The sequence below is a fragment of the Globicephala melas genome, chromosome 15 (assembly GCF_963455315.2).
Source record: "Globicephala melas chromosome 15, mGloMel1.2, whole genome shotgun sequence".
In the NCBI taxonomy this organism is placed as follows: Eukaryota; Metazoa; Chordata; class Mammalia; order Artiodactyla; family Delphinidae; genus Globicephala; species Globicephala melas.
The window spans coordinates 567,775-583,440 of NC_083328.1; the positions used below are offsets into that span (position 1 = coordinate 567,775).

General features: G+C 63.4%; 1 protein-coding gene across 4 annotated transcripts in view; it reads right to left on the bottom strand.

Annotated features, from left to right (window-relative positions):
• Window positions 1-15,666, bottom strand: part of CHLSN (cholesin) — a 96,627-nt gene that overhangs the window by 3,790 nt on the left and 77,171 nt on the right. Inside the window, exons 1-3 of one of the 4 annotated variants that reach the window (XM_060285064.1) lie at window positions 14,031-14,176; window positions 12,005-12,084; window positions 3,230-3,390 (exon numbers count right to left, since the gene is read on the bottom strand). In XM_060285064.1, the coding sequence (XP_060141047.1) occupies window positions 3,230-3,390; window positions 12,005-12,084; window positions 14,031-14,106 (317 nt within the window). In that variant the 5' untranslated portion in view covers window positions 14,107-14,176. Of the gene's footprint in view, window positions 1-3,229; window positions 3,391-3,983; window positions 4,143-12,004; window positions 12,085-13,443; window positions 13,843-14,030; window positions 14,177-15,666 lie in introns of those variants that run through there. The other 3 variants (XM_060285068.2, XM_060285065.1, XM_060285067.2) reach the window with 3 other exon arrangements.

The window sequence follows — 15,666 nt, forward strand, 5'->3', positions numbered from 1 at the left end:
AGGCCCCGCCCCACATCTGCCCGGGGACCATGGGCACTTCGCGTGGCAGCCACCGACGAGCCGGACCTGGCCACAGCTCCTGGGGGACCAACACCCTGCCTGTGCCTGGAGTCCCGCCTCCAGCGCTTAGTGGCGAGGCCGGGGCAATGTGTGGGCCACGACAGGGCCCAGCTCAGTCTTCTGCACCCGCAGGGGCGCCCCACCAAGAGGAGGGGGAAGGGAGGGAGGCGGGCGACTCGAGGGAGGGGAGGAAGAAAGGGGGAGAGGAAGGGCCACCGGGCTGGGGAGTCAGCGGCCCCTGGCCATCTCCTCAGGCTCCTCTGCTGGCCCGACTGGGAGGGCACGCTCTGTGTGGGCCGCCGCCACCAGTGGGACCGCTCCCTGCTGCCAGTAATGACGTAACTGTCTCTCGGCTCCAAACCCCCCGCTCATCCTCTGCCTGCGAAAGTGGAGATGGGCCCTTCAAGATGCTTCCTTCCCAGACGGAACGAAGTTACACAGAAGATGCTGGACACACGGGGTGGGGAGGAGGGAGCTTCCTTCCGAGCGTGGGCAAGCAGCCCTCTCTGGTGTCCACGTCCACGGGGCCCCCCGTGGTTCTGCAGTGCACCGCTTCCCCGCAAGTGTGCTGGCGCAGCTCCCGTGACCTCCCTGCTGCCCGTGAGCCCCTACGCTCCCTGGGCTCGGCCCGGCCCCTCACATCTGCTCCTCTGCAGTCTCCACAGGGCTCTCGCTCTCGCTCCAGTTAAGCAGTCTTTATAATAAAGAATGCCCCCGCACTGGCCCCAGTTCAGCTACTGTGTCGTTCCACCTGCATCGCGCCCTGGCCAACTCATCTGCCCTGGAAGACCTCGCTCTTCCCAGGGTCTCAAGGTCCCTCCTGAGCTGCCAGAGGGTTTGGGAGGGAAGGACCACCTCAGGCCTGGCTCCCTCACTGCTGCACTGGTGACGCAGACGAGCTGGGCATCGGCCCGAAGCACTCCCTCCTCCCTGACCCCAGGGCTCTGACCAGGGTCACCTCAACCCTGTGGTCCGCCGGGCCCCAGAAGCGGCTCGGGTGTCTGGAGCATCGGACTGGCTTCAGATGGGCTGTCCGGGCCCACGGGGAGCAAAGGGCACCCGGCTGGAGGCCTGGGGGTGGTGCGGCCCCACGGAAATCCACAACGGACAGAGGAGGCTCCCAGACACACCAGGACCATGTGAATGATGACCGAGTGACCACGGGGGCCCCCAGCCCCGCCCAAAAATACCTCCCCAGAAGGCAGGGACCCACAGATGGAGCATCTGCGTGACTTTGGTGAGCAGGGGAAGTGAGAGGTCAGAGGTCAGCAGGGAGGGAGCGCGGGCCCCGGGGGTGAGGGCCGAGCCCGACCCTCTCAAGGGGGTGCTGCACCGCCAGCAGCTCCCATGAGGACGCGGCTCTCAGCACCGTGAGGTCAGGGCCGAAGGATGTTCTTACGACCCAGAGGGGTGAGAGGCAGGTACGTGCGCTGCCTGCGGTGCAGGACCCAGATGTGACGGCTGCTCTGAAGCCACAGCACCCCACAGCTTCTGGTCCCCTGGGGAGCGCTGGGCAGGGCCGTCTGAGCTGCTGAGTGGGTCCGCTGTCCCCTCCCCAGGACCACCGTCTTCAGAGCAGTCCCCCGAGTGACAGCGGAGCCTGCAGGTGCCTCTCTTGGCTGCCTTGTACGGCCGTGCTCACCACGGAAAATATCACCTAAGCTGCAGGTGAAAGGTGCCGGGACGGGACCAGGTGTCAACGAGGGGCCTGCTGGCCATCCCCGTACCCCCCACCCCCTTAACACAGCCCAGGGTCAGGCCCAGGGTCAGGGGAGGCTGCCGGGCAGCTCCCTCCGCCGGTGCGCAGGCTGGGCCTCCCCTCCCGCCGGGCTCCACGTGGCCCCCACCGGCCAGCCAATGGTGGCCCCTGCAGTGCGAGGAAGGCACCCGGCCTTCCCTGGGCGGGGAGGGAGGCACTGAATCGAAGGCGTGTTTCCTACAGGGAGGCGGGCAGATCTTAACGGGAGCAGGCCCCCACGAGGAAGGGACAGCGCGCTCGGAGATTCCAGCAGAGCCGAAGAAGGGCTGCTCCTGGGGGCTCAGGCAGGCCCAGCACAAGGCCCGAGGCTCCCCAGGGCACCCGTCCCGGTTACGGCCTGTGCCCCCTTTGCGCCAGAGCAGGCTCCGGCTGGGGCTGGGGGAATGGCAAGCCCCAGTCCATCCAGCAGGTGGGAGCCCTGCCCGGGCCCAGCGGGGCCCCAGGCTTGCGAGAGACGCGGGGTAGCGTCTAATGCTCTGCCACAACCTCACGGGCTTCAGAGACAGCAGGGGGAGCGGGAGGGGGACGGGGGCAAGGAGGAGGGGGAGGCCTGGACCCTGGGCTGCCTGTGCAGCTGACTCATCGGTGCTCAGCCCGGTCCAGGAATCAGGAAGATTCCGCTTCATACAGAGCCAGGGCAGCCGGGCAGCTCCTCCTTCTTGGAAGACAGGGCTCTGAAACGCCCCCTCCCAGCCTATCGCTGGGTTCACACACGTCCTCAGGCCCCCCTGCCCTTCCAGAATCCTCTGCAGGGCCCCCAGGAACTCTGTTCTTGAACCGGCTCCAAGCCACCAACCCCAACCCTTGGCTGGATCTCGAGGACTCCACGAAAGAACACAGGTTCCTGGAGGGAGATGTGGGGTGTGTGCGACCTGTGACGAGAGTGATGGTGGAGACAGCAACAATGCTGATGGCAGCAATGACGATGGGGTGGTGACGTGGATGGTGATGTCAGGGGGGGGTGACGTGACGTGGTGGTGGTGACGTGAATGCTGACAGTGGTGACGTGGGTGCGGGTGGTGATGTAGGTGGGGTGACAAGGTTGACAGTGGTGGTGAGATGCCATCCTCAGCACATGGCCCATGAGTCTTTCATGGTAGCTCCAAGGCCATTATTTTGTCAGGTTGTCACAACACTATGAGGGGCAGGTGAGTGAGACTCTTCACCTGCATTTGGTTAATTTGAGGTGGAGGCTGAGGGGTAGCCTTGCCCAAGCGCCCGCAACTACTGACCTGTCACCGCTGACCCCGACGGCTGAAGCTGCGCTTCCGGGCGCCAGACGCCCAGGCGGGGAGCAGGCGGCTCCCCTGGCCCCAGACACAGCCGCGGAGGCTGCGACCACCCGCCCCCCCGGGGGCCCTGAGCCCGCAGCCCGTGTCGGTCTGCCTGCATCCCTCCGGGGTCGCGCACCTGCACAGGTAGTCCAAGGCCAGCGCGGCCCCCGAGCGCCTGGCTGCTGGGCTCTGGGCCACGGAGATGCCCGCTTCCTGCAGCCGCCTCCGGGCCTCTTTCTTCCTCTCCTTCTTCAGCTTCCTCTCCAGGACCCTCTGCTCCTCCGGGGACGCGGCTCCCTGGAAGCAAGGGCACCACCATCAGGGCTTCGGGAGCAGGTGCCACCGCGGCTCCCTGGACCCCGTGGCCCACGCTGGGCCGCTCGTCCCGGGATCCCGGGGGAAGTCCTGCAGGGTGGGGCAGGTGCTGCACGCACCCGCCGAGGACCCCCCCCCCAGGCTCCAAGGGCGGCAGGAGGTGCCTGGGAGAGTCTCTCTGGGGCTGAGCAGGAAGGAGGCGCTGGGACCTGTGATGCGATCCCCTACCCCACAAACCAAACAAGAGCAGAGTCCAAGGTCTCCTGATCACCCCAGAGGCCAGACCCAGCGAGTTCACTGTGATGCAGGCCGGAAGCCCTGGGGACCCGGCCACGGCTCCAGCACTTCCAGGGAGGCCTCTGGCACTGGCCCCGCACACCCAGCGTCCACAGCCCCCATCCCGGAGAGCAAGGCCCAGCGGGGACCCTCTCATGCCCCGGCAGGCAGGCCGTCACAAATGCCAATCCCTGACCACCTTTGTGTTCCCACTCCACTCCCGCTCCTTCCGGAATCTTCTCAAACAAAAGAGCTGCTTTCCCCAGCTCCTCCTCCTCTGTAAACCATCTGGGATTTACCTGCCGTGGAGCTTCAGGGCTGCACCGGGTGACTCCTGGCAGCCCTGACACGGGACGCACAGCCCACCTGCCCAGGAGGCGCCTCCGTATGGGGCTCAGGGCTCCTCTCCCGGGGAGGAGTGGCGACCCGCCGCCTCGCATGGATGCTCCACGCAGACCCGACCCACACTGCACTGCAGCCGGGCGGGGGGAGGGGGAGGGGAGGGGGAGAGGGAGGGGGAGGGGAGAGGGAGGGGAGGGGAGGGGAGAGGGAGGGGAGGGGGCGAGGCAGGGGGGCAGTGAGGGGGAGAGGGAGCAGGGAGAGGCAGGGGGACTGGGAGGGGGAGGGAGGGGCCAGTGAGGAGAGGGAGAGGGAGGGGGGAGAAGCAGGGAGACAGTGAGGGGGAGAGGGAGGGGGAGAGGCAGGAGGCTGGAACACCCTGGAGGACAGGGCAGCAGGGGCTCTGACCACACAGCTGCCCGAAGGGTGTGTGTTTGCTTTAAAAATCACAACCATGCCTGAAACACCAACGCCAGTATCAGCCAGACTTCCGCTGACAGGGAATAAAATCAGATTTTTAAAACAAGGTATTCCTCACTGGAGTAACACTGGCTCATAACGTTACGTAAATTTCTACTTCTGCGGAGGCAACGGTGTGCTCACAACCAAACCTTTAGTTTCCATCTGTCACCCTGGGGTTGAGCCTCTAACTTGCCCCGCCCTCCCCCGTCCCTCCCCTCCGGTAGCCGCCACACTGATCTCTGCATCTTTGGTTTGCCTCCTTGTGTTTTAGATTCCACGTGAGTGAAATCACACTGTCTGACTTATTCCAGCACTACTACACCCTCCAGGCCCTTCCACGTTGTCACAAATTCGAAGTGGGGTGCACTGGGGTCTAGGAGACACACCCGCTGGCTCACAGAGAAGCTGGCACTAAAAGCAGCAGGCCAGCCCTGCCCCTCTGAGCCACACAGGGGGGCACTGCACCGGCCAAGAGGCCCTAAGTCCCAGGGAAGGGTCAGGGCTGGGGACTGGCCAACACTGACTCCCGAGGGAGGCCAGCAGGTTGGGCAGGTCTGGGAAGGGAATGGAAGGGTCAGAGGCATCTGCCCCCAGGGTGGATGCAACTCCCCCCATGGCTCCCACTGTCACTAGGACACGGTGGTGTCCTCCAAATCCAGGTCCAGGCCCCTGCTGCCCAAGCCCCTCTGACCCTATGGGGTGCTGGCTGCTTCCCCGAGGCTAAGCCTGGTCACACAAGAGACGGGAGCCAGGTCCCACTCCCTGAGGGCTCTTGGGGTACTCTGCAGGCCCAGTGATGGCCCGAGGTGCCACTGTCCCCACGGAAGGGCACAGGAGGGAGGCTGGAGGGGGACATGGCCAGGGCTCTAGTGTGGGCCTGGGAGGGAGGGGACGTGGACCCCGGCAGTCCCATGGAGGGGGGCACCTGAAGGGTCCAACTGCCTCTCCTGGGGCTGCTGGCACGTCCAGCGTTAAGGATCTAGGTCTTGTGTTAGGCACGGACTCTGGAAACTACGAAAAGAGCTTCTTTCAGTCACTCTCGCTTTGGCCGGTGGTGCCCCTGACGTGGCAGTGGGGGGAGCCCACACTCCGTGGCCCCCGAGAGGAGCTGTTCAGAGCCATGAGGCCCAGGGGCCAGGCAAGACACAGGGGCGCAGCATCCAGGGGAGCTGGGGGCCCGGGGCAAACGTTGAGCTAACTGGACTCTCAAGAAAAGCTAGAAACACATGTTTACAGGTGAATCTCCTAAACTTTAAATGCTGGCTATTCCAAGTAAACAACGTAGGCTACCGGGCCAAACCCTGGTGTGGACCACGTGAGGAAGCCAGCACCTCTGAGCCCCTGGGCTCTGCACACCTGCCCAAGCCCGAGGGACGGTCCCCCTGTGGGACCTGTGTCCTTTTCCTAAACCCACTCAGGCCTGGGGGCCCCCGCCCCTCCCGCTGGTACTGCTTGCGGGGGGACAGCCCACGAAAACACCAAGACCATCTGGAAGGAACGCAGGAGTCCACAACCGCAGCCTGTGAGGGCCCTTCTGGGGACCAAGTTTCAGGGAAAGGAGAAGCCTCACCCCCAGAAAGCCCTGCGGACCACAGCCACCCCGGGACTCCCCACAGGCCAGGCCCACTCCTGGGGAAGGCCTGGGGGCAGCAGGGTCAGTGCTGTTAACACGACTGCTCTCTGGAACACAGACCCCATCTCCCCAACTTAGCACAACCATGGGGAACTGACCGCTGGGGTCTCCTCGGAAGCACCACACCGCGCTGCTGCTCCAGACAAAACACAGGCCCCCCCACGAAGTGAGGTGAAAGCTTAAGCCTCAGCACATAGTCCCCTCTCCAATTAGAGCTCTTCAGGCTATGTTTCAAAGGGCACAAAAACAAGTCAGCCCGTGTGGAAGGCCTCTGGCAGATGTGCACCCAAGCTGGTGAGCCACGGCCACCCTGGAGGGCCCCGAGGGACCCTGGAGGACCGCGGTGGAGCCTGGAGGGCCCTGGAGTCCAGGCACAAATTGCATCCACGCGTGAATGTCTGCACGCACCGTATTAAGTAACGCAGCACACGGGTGATCAAAGGTGCATTTAGCACTTAAATCCTCACCGGCCTCCGGGCAACACAGGCACTGAGTACATCCAGGAAATGCACTAAATAAACAACAAAACAAAAGGAAACGTGCTGACTTCTTACGGGAATAGCGACACAGAGAAAACACAACTACATGAAGGAAGCATCCAGCCCCGTGACTCTGGGCAAGAGACACAGAGCAGAAACGGCATGACCTCGATCTGGAAGGTTTCCACAGGCTCACTTCAGGCAGAGAGCCCTCTGCTTTGAAGAAGGACAGGCTCGGGTCCTTCAGGCCAGGAGGCCCATCAGCCCTTGTCCACAAGCAGGGCGCCTGGACCCCTGGCGGGCCTCGTGCTCTGGCCACCGGCCCTGCCCTGCCCCCGAGACAGGCAGTGTCGCCGGTCACACCCCAGCCAGAACCAGAAAGTGAAAACCCACAACCCTGCCCCTATAGGAGGACCCCGGGGAGCCCAGGGGGTCCTGCAACTTCAAGGCACTGGAAGCACCAGCAGAATGTGCAGGGGGAACCCCTCTCCCTCCGTGATCCCTTGAAGCGAGGCTGGCACCGACCACTGGCGCCACAGACTGGACTTCAGTCTCCAGTTCCTTCGTTGAGGACTGGCCAGGAATGCAGATGAAAACGGGACACTCTGGAAGGACGGTCACCGTGGGACCGCTGCCACCACGGGAGGACCCCTTGCCTCGCACCTCCCTAGCCACTTCCGTGATGGGGACAGGCCTGCCCTGCCCCTGCCGGTGACACTACGGGGGTGGGGGGCTGAGGCCAAGATTCAGGGAGTAGCACCACAGCCTCGGTCCCTGGCCTGTGGGCGCGGGGCCATCAGGAGACACTGACAGGGCAGGCGTCCTGCAACGCTCCATCGACCGGGCACAAGTGGCCCCCCGTCCCCACTGCCTTGTGAGGGTGTCCCAGGTTACAAACGGGCCTCTCTTCCAGCCACCTTTTTCCTTCCCTCCAGTCTCAGGGAGCGAAGTCTTCCTCTATGAACCAAGGCTGACCCAGGAGGGTGGGGCAGGCCCGGCACAGGCCCGGGAGGGCACAGAGGAGCCCGTCTACTAGATGGGTCGGTTCTCCTTCTCTGGGGTCCTCCTGCACCCCGACCACGTGTCAGGCTTTCTCGAGTTGTGTGTGCATTTGGAGGCGGGCGGTCCTGGGGACCCTTCTGTCCCACTGTGGTTCCCCCCAGGGCCTTTCAGGCCCCACTCTGGGAGGGGCGCCTAGACCACCACGACCTCCCCGACCTCCCGCGTGGGCTCCCACTGGCCTGGCTCGGATCCTCTAATCAGCTCCTGCCCAGGGTTCTGAACTGGATTCTCCCGGAGGCCCCAACACACAGGAAGGGGTGGGGGTCTGGCTCTCCACACTGGGGGTCACGGGTCTGTGGGGGAGCCAAGGAAGGAAAGGTCAGCTGGGGTGGCCTGAGACGGGCCATGTTTGGGGGGCCCCTGCTGCCTCGTGCTCACAGGTTACACTACACAGCTGCGGGGGACAGTGTAGCCCGCAGGGAGGGGGTCTCCTGCCTGCAGACCCTCTGGTCCCCCACCAGCTCAGGAGGAGAAGCGCGGGGAGCCAAGCAGTTCTGAGCCCCGTGCTGCCGGGGCTCCGTGCAGGGGCCGTTCTCTCCGCCTCCGAGCTCAGGCCCAGAGCCAGGTCCTGCTCAGCTGGGAGGCCGGGGGGGGGGGGGGGGGAGGGGACGACTGACAACGGGATCTCTGATCCTGATGCCAGCAGAGCTGGGGGAGCCCCAGGGGCGTGGGCTCAGAGGGGCCAACACGGTGGGGAGAAGGCAGTGCCCGTCACCCACGTGTTCCTCAGAAGCCTCCTACTTCAAAGAGCATCAGACTCAGCGTCGGGGCCCAGCTTCCCTTCTATCACCCGGCAAGTACCACTGGGCAGTGGTGGCCGCGGACGTGCTTGAGGAGGAGGCTGCACTTGGCTGGAGCCAGCAGTGCAGGGACCACCCCCCGGTGGGACTTCCCGGCCGGGGTCGGGGGGGCTGCTCCTTGCTGACCACTGACACACGGGGACAGGGTCATCGGCCAGCCTGCTGACAGCAGAGGCCGGGGTGGGGCCCCTAACCCACCCACTCCGTCCAGGCGAAACCCATCAACCACAGAATTAGGGGACTAGAAAGGTGTGCGTTAAAAATCCTTGCCAATGAAACATAAGCCTGAACCAGGGACGAGCTGTAAGGCGTGACCTGACCCCAGTGTGAGGGCTGGGTTTAGGGGTCAAAGTGACCCTGAGGTGGCGGGGGCAGGGGCCCGGGCAGCACAAGCAGTCCAGCCACTCGGCTCAGCTGTCTGTCCACAGGCCAGACAACGTCCCCAAGGGCACGGCGACTCTCCAGAGGTGGTCAGAGCGCAGGTCCCCGCCAGGCGCCCCCCCCAGAGTGACCCTTAACCACAGGTCTCCGTCCAAACACCGCTGAGGCCAGAAGCACCGGCTTCTCTCCCGGAAGTCCCATGGAGCCGGCTGAACCTTGAAGCGACGGGAGCTCAGGGGTGGAAGGGAGGGCACCTAAGAGGAAACTGGTCCCAGACTTGGCGCCTCCCCAGGCCACACAGCCCCCTCTTCCTTCCGCTTCTGAAGCCAGGCATCCGCGGGCAGGACGCCCAGTCCCCGCCTGCAGCTCCTTTGAGACACTGCTTCAGCTTGAAAACTGAACCTTAATCAGGAGCATTACTGCAATTATTAAAAGTCAAAAGGGAAACTCATGGTAGCCAATCAATTCCTTTTTCCTTTCCTGAAAACGATGAAGAACAAAAGAGAGAGTGTTTCCTAATATTTAAGTAAAACTTTGTGTTTTGAAATAACTAGACGCAACTTGAAGGACAACACAGACGCCATGAGCCTTCCCCCCCACAGCTTCCCTGCAGAACAAGAGCAGAAACACACAGGAGACACTAAGATTTCAGTTACAAATTGTTAGATTCTTTAAACGCTCATTCCCCCAACCTGTGAGCGATGCTGAGTTTCCTCTGCTAATTCAGAAACAGAAACAGTGATATGTACCCTCCTCATTTTATTTGCAGTACTCTGATTAAAACTAGGCCAATTCCAGGGAGTTCCCTGGTGGCCTAGCGGTTAGGATTCCGGGCTTTCATTGCTGCGGCCCGGGTTCAATCCCCGGTCAGGGGACTGAGATCCCACAAGCCTCGCAGCTCCGCCAAAAAAAACCAACCCAATTCCAAACAACTTCAGAAAGCATGCACACAACGCAGGACGCTGCTCTGATCAACCCAGCGAGCGGCTGGGCTGGGCAAGCAGGGACGCTGCGAGCGCTGTGGGCCGTGGGTGACGGGCCCAGTGCCCTGCAGAGCTGCCGCTGCTGCTGCCGGTGCCGGTGCTGAGGCAGACACGGGCTCTGGCCTCAAGGAGCGCACGGCCGGAGGTAAGTGAGCTCCTGGAGGACAGGGACAGCGGCTGCCCCGGGCTGAGCGGCCGTTCAGAGCAGGGCACAGCTCCTCCATCCAGATGCTGCAGACACCAGACGTTCCCAAATGCCTGAACCAGGATACACAAGCACAGGGGCCCACGCTGAAACAGATACCAGATCACAAAATACAGCCTCCGCGCTTCATTACCGCCCCCAGGGCAGATCCACGTGAGGTGACGCTGTGAGAGGTCCCCGTACAGTACTTGAGAGCCTGGCCCCGCCCCCGCCCGCCAGGGCCACCGTGGTCTGCTGTCAACACGCACAGCACAAGGAAACGCTCAACCCCAGTGGGTCCCAGAATCAGTGAGATGGAGCCCCCAAGAATCCTGCCCAGCGCCGCCCCGCCTGCAGCCCTGGGCTCTACCACCACACAGCACCTGGGAGGAAGGGCGTCCTTTCCCTGGCCCACGTCTCTCCCCTTCCCAGCCCATCACCCCCTGGTCCCCTTCCACGTGGGTCTTGGACATTATGACGAAACCGTCAGACGCTCTTGGCCAGAAACACACGCGGACCCCGCTGGAGCCCAGCTCCTGGGTTACAGAGGAAGAGGTGAGGGTTTCGAGGGGTGGGGGGGTCGCCACGGCCACGGCCCAGGCGGGGGGCTGTGCCACCGAGGGACGGTGGCCCTTGCGGACAGGCCAGGGGTCTGGGAAAGGTCTTCCACATCAACCGTTTCAAAGCCTGTGGCCTTGGCTGCCGGCAGGACCTGCTCCCCACCTGGGCTGGAGACACTGGCCCTTGTCAGAGACCAGCTTCAGAACAAAAAACTCTGAGCACGGCTGCACGCTCAGCGGGCCGGGGGCATCGGTGACCAGAAGACTTAACTTCTATTCTGCTTCTCTCGTAACCCAAGGATTCAAATGAACGTGTGTTACGTACCACCGTGCACTTGAAAAGCCAAAAGACACACGAAACACAGATTGGGGTGCCAAAGCCAGGGAGCAGATGACCACCCAGCGCTTCAGCCTGGATGACGGCAGGACTCCTGGCTCTCCCGAGGCCGTGCTGTGATGACCAGCCTATAAAACCCTCTCAAGGTCCCCCAGAACCTCAGCCTGGATGACGGCAGGACTCCTGGCTCTCCCGAGGCCATGCTGTGATCAACTTCTCATCTCCTCTGGACGGGGGTCACGGCCAGCAAGGACAGCCTCTCTGCAAGGCCCACACCTGCAAGAGGAGGGGGGGCGGGCAGGACCCCCTCTGGCCTGTAGACAGCAGGAGGCCTGGTTTAACTGCCCTGCGACAGGAACCGTGTTTACAGAGATCAAATTCGTTTCTGGAAGCAGAAAGTCCTGAGGTATTTACTCATTTTACCTTTTCACAGGCTGTCCATCCGTTCCTGCCCTTGGATGGACAATGGAGCAAAGCCAGGCTACAGCTTCGGGGGAGAGCCAGGATGGGGGAGATCCCTCGGCTCCCTTCAGAGGCTGCGGTCTAGGGAGGAGCCAGGGGGAGAGGCCGCAGGGACACGTGGTCAAAGGAGAGCCAAAGCCAGTAGGTGCACGGGCAGGTCAGCACCAGCACGCGAGGCCCAGGGCCTGGACGCGGGAACCTGGTGCACCCAGCACCTCCCCCACCAAGCACCGTGTCCCACAAGCCCGGGCCTGGGGCCTCCGGGGACACAGGCTGAGCTGTGGCCGAGCTGCCGCAGGCCTGTGGGGGAAGGGTGAGGAGCACCCGGCTCAGGTGTAACATGGGCACCACAGGCTGGGGGCGGGGTGGTCACGTGCTGCCGAGGTGCGGCACGGGGACCTCAGGGCCACTGAGGTCTTAGCTGAGACCGCAGACCCCACGGCAGAGGGGGCAGGAGAACAGAGAAGATGCAGCACGTTCCATCAGGGAGAGCTCCAGCCCAGCAGGAACGAAGCTGGTAGGAGGGCCACACGACCTACCCCTCCCCTGGCAGCACTTCCATTTCCAGAGCAGCTACCCTGCTTCCCCATGAGCCCCGGGGCGGGGGTGGGCGGAGGAGGTCCACCGATTCTTCTTACCAGGCATTTATGGGGGGTGGCTTTCGTCGGCTGACTTTTAGCAGGAACCTGGCTCCTACACACCCAGTCCTTAAGGCCTCCTGAGGACAGGAAGAGACTGTCACCCACCCCCACTGCCCACTGGAGACCTTCATTCACAGCCCCAAGGTCTCCCACCAGCAGGCCCAGGACAGTGGCCCAGGGCCAGGACCCCACACCCCCTCCTAGCTGCAGACGGCACAGGCCTTCGTGGCCCCCAGATCCCAAGGGCCACCTGCTCTCACTGCTTCCCAGAATCTCGGCTAAGCTTTTGGGTTGATCTCGCCCATATGCAGGGAGCAAACAGGCCCTGGCTGGTTGGCCTCTGCAGGAGCTCTGATGTCCACGCGCAGCAGGACCAGCCCATGGGCCCTCCTTGGTTCTAGGCAGGAGGATGATGTACAACCCTCCCCATCGCTTTCGCTGCTGAGAGGCCAACACAGGCTTGGGGCCCAGCTGCGCTCTGCACGGTCAACAGCCTAATGTGGACTGTCCCGTTATCGGAAGGCAAAGATCACACAGGGTCTGCTTCGTGTATTCAGAGAAGCTGCCCCCGGCTCTGCAGGCCCCGGCCACGCCCACCTCCTCCCTGCAAGAAGCTGCTTTCCTTCCATCTTTGGAAACGTGTGACTGACCAGGAGTTCAGGCTGCATTTTGTGTGTAACCTGGAAATGCAGTTCCGGGAGATGGACAGCCAGCGTGGGCAGAGCTGAGCGGAACATCAAGCGAACGAGCTGCGAGTCTAGACATAACATTTAACACACAGAGAGCGTAACTTCTAGCAACTTCTGAAAGACTAGCAGACAGTCGTTCCTAATCTGACAGTACTGATCTTGCCATTTTAATGAAAAGCATACCACAAGACCACAAAGACCTCTCTCTCCCCCACACTCGAGGTGGGCCTGGGGCGCCAGGCTTCCCACAGCGTCCGACGCTGCTTCCCTCAAAGCAAAAACAATCCCACTTTTGCTCAAAATTTTCAATTACGTTTTCACCCCGTGTCAACCCAGCAGACTCTGGACTGTCTTCCCCAGCGGCTTCTGCGCCTTGCGTCCTTGGGAGAGAAAACTGCACGGCCGGGCACAGAGTGGATATACCCGTTTGGGGCCGCGTCCTAACCCACCTCCACCGCGGGCCTTACAGGGGCCCAGCTGCCCTCCAGCCCCACAGGCACCAGGCTGCAGGCTCTTCAGGCAACAAAACAAAACAAAACATGTTAGTGGCTCCAAAAGAAGGAAACAGGAACATCCAAAGGCTTCGTTAAACGTGCATGTAACACCTCACGATGTCAGCTCCATCCGCTGTGCTCCATCCGCTGTTAAGTGTAACTTCCAAAGTCATTTCATCACACTAGGAAAATACCCCCCACACTTTGTAAGAGTTCCTGAGTGTAACAATGAATTAAAAAACTAAACACTCACATTGCCAAGCAAAGAGCTACGCATACCCAGGTAACTTCACAAGCAAAATGGTAGATGCCCTGGTGGGTTCCGCCCCCAAGCCCTGACACTCAATGCGCTGAGTGGCGGTGGACCTCGCAGGGCTACGGCCTCCGGCTATAAAGGCCCCGAAGGCGGGTCGCCAACGGTGATGACAGCCCAGCCTGGGGGAGGGGGCACCGACGTGGTCCAGACCACTCCCCGTCCTTACAGAGAGAAGGTGGGGCCGGCAGAGCCCAGGGGACTGGCGTGGGTCCCGGGATGGAAGAAGCAGCCCACGGTCGGCGGGCACCCAAGGCCTCGACCGGGGAGAGGGAGGCGCGTCGAGTCGCGTCTCAGAGCCCCGGCCCCACGCAGCCTGTCCGCGGTTCAGGACCCCGGGCCCGGAAGGCGGGGCGCTCCGGACCCTCTCGTCTGGAAGCGGGACTAGGCGGGCCGGGCCCCTCCTCCTCCCCGCCCCCACCGCAGTTTCGGCTCTCCAGGGCGCCGCCGAGACCCCGCCCCGCCCTGCAGCACGGACCCCCGCGCCCCCCAGCCCCCACGGCCCGCTCCCGGCCCGGCGCACTGACCTCCGCGTCCCAGGCCGCCAGGTGTGCCCGGGAGCGCGGCACCTCCCGGCCGCCGCAGCCCCCGCGCACTGCGCATGTCAGGCCGGCTAGGCTCGGCTGGAACCAGATCCAGCCGGCTGGGCGGTGACGCAAGCACGCGGCTGGGCGTGTGGGCGGGACTCCTGGCGGGGCGGGGTCAGGAGGTGGGCGGGGTCGGCCCTGCACGGGGGTTGGGGGGCGAGGACCACCCCTCCCCTCCAGGCCGAGTGGGCGGCGGCTGCTGCGCGGCCCCGGGCGGGGGAGGGGGAGGGGGGGAGGAGGGCCCTCCGGGCCAGGGGAAGGCCCAGCCCAGGGCTCCGGGCACTTCCCGGCCCACAGCTCGGCCGCCGAGTGGCAGACGCTGAGCCCCCGCCCAGGGGTCTGCCTGTGGCTCTCCTCACGGCGCGGTGGCCCCGGCTCCCTGGCAGGTCCCCACAGGGGAGGCAGGAAAACAACGCGGTGCAGTTAACACGGACGCGTCTGCCGACCGCGGGCTCGGTCCCCCCCCCCCATCTCCACCCCCTGCAGCCGGGTAACCTGGCCTGCTGTCTCCTCCCAGGGCGTCTGCGCATGCGCTTCCCCTGACTGGAGCGCTCACTTCCAGCGCCTGTCAACCCTCAGCTTCGGGGAAGCCTTCTCTGCCTCACCCGCTGAACCCGCTGTGTAGAGCCCCTAGAGCTCCACCCCCCCCAAACTGAGCTCCACAAGCGTAAGGCCGGGTCTGCCCACCGCAGACCCACCCAGCAAAAAGCAGGTGCTCAATAAAGGCTCACGGAGTAAATGAATGAACGTGTCCTTCTCCTAAGGCAATACTGCAAATCAATTTTTATAGTCCGAGGAAAACCACGCTCCCGCGGCCGGAGCCTGCTGAACCCGCCCAAGGCCTGCAGCAGGCTCTGGAGGCGGGGCTGGTTTCGGGGGGCTGCTCCGGCACCCTGGCGTGAGGACACGCTGTCCCCTGGGTGCTGAGGCCGTGCGCTGGCTGGCGGATGTGGGTGTCCCAGCTTCCCAGCCCGATGAGGACCTCCCAAGGTCCCAGAGTCATAGAGGATCTGCGTGCTGATTTCCCAGTGCATTTCCTGTGTCAGCCCTGCAACCCAAGAACCCCCAATCTGGTTTCTTCACGGTACTATTCTGGTGACTCTAATGGGCCACCGTGGGAGGCTGGACAAAGGAGAGAGCCGGAGGGGAAGAGCTGGCCTGGGGCAGGGTGAGGGTCGGACACCGCACACAGGGACACGCAGCGCAGAGGGAGCTTCGTGCCCGCTCGTCTCACACTCCCAGCTGCCCTGTTACCTACGCTGTGCAGACGACGTAAAGGGTGTGAAACGGGCCGGGTCTGCCGCTCCCGACCCAGCTCCTTCCCAGGCCCTTCTCTGCCCAGGGACCTGCCTGCAGGACACACTCTGTCCCCGCAAGCCCTCACACAGAGGCAGGTGGGGCTCACCCCCAGAAGGTGCTGCTGGTCTGTGCTACCCCCTGGTTGTCTGTTTCTGGCCTGTGTCAGACAGCAGCAGGCACAGGGCCACTCCGTGCACCCTGGGGCTACCTGTAGGGACCCCAAGAGAAAGGGCGCTTGGTCCAGCCCCGAGGGCCTTCGTGGCCAGAGTCCAGCTGG